The following is a 7916-nucleotide window of genomic DNA, read 5'->3' as shown; positions in this document are numbered from 1 at the left end:
CAAACATGGTCACAGGCTGATTTTGTGAGGCTGAAGTGCTGCATGACCCAATGAAATACTTTGTTGGTTGTTCAGACCCAAATGTGAACTCTGCATCATGTAATTATTCCTCACCACCACCACTATATTTCAGGACACACAAACCTTAGTAACATCATCCTATCTCCCAGGCTAACTTAGTCTGAAAAAAACTTCCTTTCTAATATGTACCCCACAAATGATTCATCCTTCCCTGTAGCAAGGCACTGCATGACTTTTAAGGCAGCAATTAGAATGAGGTACATGAACACAAGAAATCATCTTTTGTTTTTAGGAGTCTGCAGACCCTTTTTTCTTCCCATTCCTTTTAGCTGTTAAAGGCTGGTAGTTTAAGAAAGACAACTTTAGGAAAAAATATTTTGAATCACATAAAGTTTATTTACTTAGTAAAGTTATATTACAGTATGTACAGTTTCTATTTACATATACACCTTTCTAAGAAATGAAGTGCCAAGTGATACAGTTAGTATTTTAGAGGAATTTACAGATGTATTATTTTTGCATCCAGATAGTTATATCTACAGACATACATGGATTAGAATCAAATTCTTATCCATCACTGACTTCAGTTGGTTTTGGATTGGACTGCTAGTGAAGTTACCAAAGAAAAATTTAATTACTGTCAGCTATCAACCTGCTGTGCTTCAGGATAAGAGATCTTACCCTATGTCATTTCCAGGGCTATGTGCAATCTTAATCCTCAGAGCCAGAGGTATTGACAGAAGGTACTTTATAAGCCACAAGAATGTAACACTTCCATCAGTAAGATTTTTACTGTCATCAAAAAACAGAGTTTCATTAAAAAGAAAAAAGAACACTGCTGGAGTGTTTATAAGCGGTATGGAAAGTAAAGTTAAGAGCCTGGAAGCTTATGTGATGCAGTATCATGTATTCCTCAAGGAATACATTTGCTCTCAAGAAGCCCAGTCTTACAGCCACTGAAACTTGCTGCATGATCCCCTTAACTCAAGGGGAAAGTCTAGCTGTTGGCTTTGCAGTCTTTATGCCACCATCAAGATAAAAAGAGGGCTCTGTCCAAGGTACAAAATTTCCTTCAAGTGGATAAAAGACATTTGGATGGGGCTAATGGAAAATGAGGTATTTAATAAACTAGGGGGGGGGGGGGAAGCACCTAGTTTGAAAGACCATTCTGAAAAATATTTTAGAAGCTTCAGATATGCAATTGTTACATTCACCTGATTGTGGGTCAAGTCTTGTATAAACTGCTGATACTTTCTGTGCTATCTAATTCATGCTTTTCATAATTTTGCTTCACCAGAGGTGGGGTCCAACGGCTGGAAGAACACCACGTTACCCTGAGGACAGTTGCTGTGACAGACACAGGTGTTGATGAGCATCATGGGCTTTTTGAGGATGCCCTGGGGGCAGCGGAAGTGGACGTGGATGGTTTTGGTGCTGTGTGGGGTGCAGCAGCGCCCGTCGCCGCAGAGCCCGCAGAAGCGCGGCCGGTACATCTGCACGCTCGAGCAGTTGCGGAACTCGTAGCGAATGGCTCTGGCGGCCTTCCTCGTCCGCACACACCGCTTCCCTTTCTGGGAGAAAGATGGAGACAACAGATGTGTCATTGCATAGGACAGACAGCATTCAACAAGTGACGTGCAGAGATACAGGCTGACTGAAAATTTCAACTTGCTGTCTTCATTCATTCAACAGCAAGATGACTCTGAAATTGCCTCAGTAGCGTCATTGTTAGGTCAGACGTGATGTACATACGTGATTAGGGTTTAAGAAGAAAATGGGTTTTTATACTGCGTGTTTTCTAGCTCATATATTTTTAACAAAGCATGATTTTAGGTCATTAACTACATCACAATAACTTATTATATTCATTGGTGCAAAGCAATTAGTGTCAATATCATTGGCAAAAGTTTTGCAGGAATTTAAAAAGGCACGTATACACATCTACTTATGCACATAGTCTAGCTTACAAAAATTTTCACGTATCTTTTCTAATTGGTTTCCATGCTGACGGCCTTGTCTCCTTCCTTGCTATAGATACACTCCAAAATCATCAATTGTTATTTCTTCTATTAACTCAGCTTTGCTTGCAGGCCAGCTGTCAAGCCCCTCCATACGGTAGTTACCTACATGTGACACCTGCAAGATCTGTTCTTTGACACCAGCATGATACTGGACCAAATAATTAAAATCCACTCTTGTCATCTGAGAAAAGCCCAGTCTACATTCATTAAGAAACTAAACTGAAAAACTTCTCAGGCTAGTGTAGTTCCATCAGAGAATTAGCAAGTTAAATGAGCAAGTTACAGGACTAAGTTCAAGGGGAAAAAAGGGAGCAAAATAAACTGCAAAACTCACAAAAGTTGTGACTCAAGGCACAACCAGCTCTAGACATTATATTTTAACAAATGATTGACTAACTTGTCTTTGGAAGTCTTCAATGACAGAGACTCCACATCTGCCCCAGACAACCCCAAGAGTTCATTATTCTTACTGCCTAGTACATTTTCACTCACGTCTTAATTTTATGCAGTCTAAACTCTCAATTTCTTGTTATATCCTCCATGCACTCAAAACATGGTGCAATATCTGAATACAGTTATGAGAACACATCTCTCTTCCCTTGCATTCAGAAGAAGTCCAGTTCTATCTGGTTTTCCCTAAATGAGCATGTTTTCTAGACTTCTGATCATTCTTGTTAATCTCCTCAACTCCTCTCACATGTTTCATCTCCTTTACAAAACATGGTATTTAAAGCCGCAGACTGTTCAGCAAAGGTCTTAGAAACAGCAAAGGCCTTAGAAATGCTTTCCAACACTCAGAACATTACATAAATTGATGGACCTCTTACCTAGGTACATGCTATTCTCCCTGATAGAAACACTTGCATAGTGTGTAGAAGTATAAAAGTATTTTCTCTTATTTTTTTTACATCAGAAATGTCAGTATTGGGTCTGCTTTGGGGAAAAAAAAAACAAACATCATAAGGATTAAGACAATGTTTAATTTATCAAGCAGACATTTCACACATTTCTCTGCTGTTCCAGATGCTCAACAGACTAGAAATCTGATATATCCATTCTGTATCACTGAAGCAACTCTGATGTACAGCGTAGAGGTAGTACAGTTGCATTTCTGGGAGAAGTTAGACTGTGAGCTGTCAAGCTGCACATGCAATACATGTGATCTGTTTGGGGTGACTTAAATTATCATAGAATCATAGACCAGTTTGGGTTGAAAAGGACCTTTAAAGGTTTTCCCATCCAACCCCATTGCAATGAGCAGGGACATCTTCCACAAGATCAGGTTGTTGAGAGCACTGTCCAGTCTATGTATACATGCCTTTTAAAATTTCTGTAAAACTTTTTCCAATTGTATTGAACATTTTTGGGAACACGGCACTGACCACCTCCATGGGCAACCTGTTCCAGTGTCTCACCACCCTCATGGTAGAAAATTTCTTCCTTATATCTAATCTGAATCTACCTGTTTTTAGTTTAAAACCATTAGTCCTTGTCCTACCACAACAGACCCTACTGGAATCTGTTCCCACCCTTCTCATAGCCCCCTTTAAGGACTGAAAGGGGCTGTAGGGTCTCCCCACAGCCTCCTCTCCTCCAAATTAAATAATCCCAACTCTCTCAGCTTTACCTCATAGGCAAGGTGCCCCAGTCCTTGGTGGCCCTCCACTGGATTAACGCCAGTAACTCCATGTCTTTCCTGAGGGCCCCAGAGCTGGACACAGTGCTCTGGGGGCTGTCACCAGAGTGGAGCAGAGGGGCAGAATCACCTCCCTTCACCCACTGGAGGCGCAGCACAAAGCTACTGAGCAAACACAGCAAGTCTAATGCTTTACCAAACCCACTCAGCTTGCTGCACTCGTGCTAAAAGGTGTATTTATGTACAGCTGCATCTGGACCATTGTAGACCCTAATATTGCAGCCTTGGAATTAGAGCTGAAGAGCTGCCTTGCCTCACTCTCTGCAGATTACCTTATCAGATGATTCTTCATTTTCACAAGGTCTTATCATGCAAAGCCGTGTCTGCTTCACCATCTCACACTGTTGATTCCTGTTGGTAACACGGGTGGAAAAGCCCATTCCACAGCTCGTGGAACAAGCACTCCATTCTGTTGTCTGCTCAATACAATTGGCACTTGAATCTGACACAATCCCGAGTGTGGCCTCTTGCCTGTAGGCTGGAGACAAAACCCCACAGAGCTTTATTACAAGAAAAAACTCACATGAAACCTCACTATCTAATTGAGCTCTGTCATATCTGGGAAAGAACATGTGAGACAAAACAAGGTCCAAAATCCATGCTTTTGACAGGATTTAGAAATTTTAAAGGCTGTCTTTTTAGGAATCCTGAGTAGCAACTTCCTACACCTAAAAAAAAGCTTCAAACCAGAAAGATGCATATCAATGTAATCAGCAAAGCATTTAGATTCTGTTCACTCAAGTCCACAACTGGAAGAAATACTGCCAACTTTTAAACCCATTTAGAACCCTAACAGGTTTTTATTCTTCATTCTTTCTAACGGAAATATGTCACAAATCTGTTCTAAATTGCCATAAAAATAACTATATTAGGTATGATTTTTTTATCTAAACTAATAAACAGCATGGAATGAAAGCCCTTTTACTCCTGAGAGTCATAAAGTCACCCCATCTTGTCAATTTTTGACAGCCTGCAGCCAGGGTGATGGTGAGGAGGCAGGAGGGAAGCCATTTCCAGGAGCTATCACAGGTACTTAAAGCCATGGTCACGTCTGACCACCAGCCTGCCCTCCTGGCTCTATGCAAGCATTGCTGAATAGTTTGGTTCACTGATTAGCACAGGAGCAAACAGGAGGAGACAATACAACTGAGTCACAGCTCTTGCTGCTAAGCTCCTCTAGAACCTTCCTGCCTTTTGAATGGCAAAGACCCAAAAAAGGTGGCCTCCCAAGAGGGATGGCCATTGCTGAAAGAATGCAGACAATTCATCTGTAGGCATCTTATGGATTAGCCTGTCACCATCAGACAAATCAAAGAAAAGGAAAGGTAATAGAAAAGTGTCCAACTTTTTGTTTATACCTTATGTGCTTTACAATTAACACTTCATAGCACACTGAAAAGCCACTCAAGCTTTTCTTTCTCAATCCTTTCTCACTTGTTTTTAAAATGGATTAGCTGAGTTTTGGCATAACTAACTGCCCAAGATCACAAAGAACAGTGACTGGAAGAGAATGCAGTGCCCTCTACTCTCAGAAGAAAGTTATGAAAATTCATGTTGAACTAAGAGTATAATTTAAAGGGGATGGAGACATAATTCAGTACAAAAAATGAAAATAGGGGAAAACTGAAAAAGGGGAAAATTTTACCTAGCTTTTTTAAAAGCCTGAGTTCTTCACTTTGGAATGGGTTGCATTTTCTTACAAATCCATTCACCATGTTTATAACCACTGCCTCTACAAGTACTCTGTAATGTTTTTAATGCCATCAATAAACATGAGCACTCTATCACAGACAGGCTGGAATTCACTGGCATTGTAGCTACCATGCTGACCACTTGTAAGAGCTGCAGAATTTAGCGGGAAGAAAGTCTCTTGTAGACTAAACTGTCATAGTCTACATGTTATAAGTTGTAACAATATGTTATAAATTGTGACATATTCTAGCGGAGCAACTAGCAAGACTGCAGCTTTTTTTTGTGCTTTTGTGTTTTTTTTTTTTTTCCCTTCGTATGGGAATGTTCGGAGGATTAGGATCTTGTCCTTGTTTTCTTCTGGGTCACAGAACTAATGTGCACCAGATAAACAGAAATTTAAAAATTGGCAACTACATTAATTAACTTTTAAAACTGCCATGCATATTCATCCTCGGAATCATTCTTTCACCTGATGAGCTCTGCCTTTATTCATAACCCCTGGTATACTGGGGTATATTCTAACTATGTTAGAAAAAACCCCAACCATACAAGCAATGCGCCTTAGATCTGGCAATCCTGTGGATATTTTCACAATGATATCACCTCCTGCTCACAATGACTATAATAACTAATTTTAGTTTCCTCACCAGCCATAGCAAAACCTCCCAAAATCACTTCATCATCAGGGTCGCAGACCCACTTCTCACAGCACTCTCCAGGGACTTCGACCTTCCTGGGGAAGGGGCAGTCGGGGCCGGGGAGCAGCAGGTCCAGGTTGCAGCGGGGCAGGCAGCCGATCTGGCCGTCGCGGCAGGTGCACTGGTACTTGCAGCTGGGCTGGAACGTCTCCCCATTGCGATAAATCATCCCATCGAACACGCAGTTGTCCCCCTCCAGCACTGGTGGGAAAAGGGGAGGCATTTCGCAGGGGCAGAGGGCGCTGGGACAGTCCCCGGCCCTCCCGGCCCCTCGGGCACCTCCCGCAGCATCGGGGCAGCGCCGGCGGTGCCGGGGATCGGCCGCTTCCCCGGAGGGCGGGCGGGAGAACCGAACCGCGGGGCAGCGACACCCGCGGCGAGCCCGGCCCGGGGAGGGTGTCCCGGCCACATGCGGGGATGTCCCGGCCGCCACCTACCCATGCAGATGCCGGCGGCCGCGCCGTCCTCGGGGCCGCGGTCGCAGTAGAGGCCGCTGCTCTCGTCGCAGGGCAGCAGCGCGGAGCATTGCTCGCCGCGCTGCCGGGCGCACACCGGGCAGCAGGAGCAGCCGTCCAGCACGGCGGGCACGCCCGGGGCGCAGCGCGGCGGCTCGGCCGGGCAGCGCCCGCACGGACGGGGACACGCCGGCTCCCGGCCGCTCACCTGCGGGGACACAGCGGCCCCGGGGGCCGGGTCACGGGGCCGGAGCGGCCGCCCGTTCCCCCCGGCCGCCGGCCCCGCCGGGCGCCCCTCACTTGCCTCGCACGTCCGGAGCAGCAGCAGCAGCAGCAGCAGGAGGGCGGGCAGGTGCTGCCCGCCGCCCGTCGCCATGGTCCCGGCCGCCGCCTGCCCGCCGCCCGCTCGGCTCTGCCGGCAGCGCCATCGCAGCCGCTTTTATAGAGGCGGCCGGGGACCCCCCTCCGCCACCACCCCCGCACGGCGGGCACCGCGGGCCGGAGGCGGGGAGCTGGAGCGGGGGAGCTGGAGCCCGGCCGGGCCCTCCGCTCCCCCCGCTCCCTCCGCCACCTGCCCCGGCGGCGCCGAGCCGCTGCCCTGCCCTGCCCGGCGCCGGGCGCGACCCCTCTGCCCCCTCGGTCGGGGCGGTGCACGGAGCGGGGAGCGGAGCCGGCCCCTGCCCGGGGGTAGGGCTGGCCCAGTGCTGCCCCCGAGGGGGTGCCGCCCTCAGCCGGTCCCTACGGGCCCCTTCCCGTCCCGTGTGCCCGCAGCGTCCATCCCCGGGCCGCGCACCGCGGGCTCGGCGCTGCCTCGCAGCTCCGCGGCTGCTCCGCGGTCTCCGGCACCGCCAGCCTGGCCGGGCAGCGCTTGGCGCTGGGGAACAGCCACCCCAAAGCCAAACGCCTCCCGGGGCTATTCTGCTCCTAGCCCCGGCGCTGAAGCGTTTGGAGCTTGGTGGGCACTGAACTCTCCAGTTTCAAGTCGCGGGCACTGCTCTTTACTGGAGAGGTGCAGGTGTGTCAGCTGATGGGAAACAGATGCTGCACAGGGAGTCCTCCCTGCTCTGGGCAGCTCGGTGCGTGTGAGTGGTCACAGACTGTTCAGTGCCTACATGGTGTGTGCAACCGCAGGGGATAAGAGCCAACAGCCCTGGCCTCAGGAATGCTTTGTAGAAATAGCTCCAGTGCTCTGTGCTGTTATTTTAGCATGTGCAGGACAGATTTAAGGCCAAGTGTAAGGGAGTCTAGATCTGTTAACGGGTTTTACTCATCAGGAATTGCCTTCTGCCTAAGGCAGGCCTTCTTGGGCCTTGCTAGAATACAGAAATTCTTT

The 7916-nt window shown here is 47.5% G+C and overlaps 1 protein-coding gene across 1 annotated transcript; it reads right to left on the bottom strand.

Annotated features, from left to right (window-relative positions):
* Positions 1–452: 452 nt before the first annotated feature.
* On the bottom strand, positions 453–6959 carry CCN3 (cellular communication network factor 3). The gene is made up of 4 exons (XM_054289786.1): positions 6566–6959; positions 6078–6329; positions 4011–4216; positions 453–1592 (listed from the first exon to the last, which is right to left on the bottom strand). Exons 1-4 carry the CDS (start codon positions 6957–6959, stop codon positions 1299–1301), a joined length of 1146 nt encoding a protein of 381 aa, XP_054145761.1. The 3' UTR covers positions 453–1298.
* Between the last annotated feature and the right edge of the window lie 957 nt (positions 6960–7916).

The sequence above is a fragment of the Melozone crissalis genome, unplaced genomic scaffold (genome assembly GCF_028551555.1).
Source record: "Melozone crissalis strain CALT ecotype California unplaced genomic scaffold, PUWL_Pcris_2 ptg000002l_1, whole genome shotgun sequence".
In the NCBI taxonomy this organism is placed as follows: Eukaryota; Metazoa; Chordata; class Aves; order Passeriformes; family Passerellidae; genus Melozone; species Melozone crissalis.
Note: the sequence above shows the minus strand (reverse complement) of the source record. Positions and strands in the feature narration are given on the sequence as shown.

Bases quoted from the DNA above. Each gene is read 5' to 3' on its own strand.
- CCN3 (XM_054289786.1), bottom strand. From the start codon at position 6,959: ATGGCGACGGGCGGCGGGCAGCACCTGCCCGCCCTCCTGCTGCTGCTG. The intron at 6,330-6,565 runs GTAGGTGGCGGC...TTTTCCCACCAG, and splicing joins GGCCGCCGGCATCTGCATGG to TGCTGGAGGGGGACAACTGC. The intron at 1,593-4,010 runs GTAATCTGCAGA...TCTTTCTCCCAG, and splicing joins ATGAAGAATCATCTGATAAG to AAAGGGAAGCGGTGTGTGCG.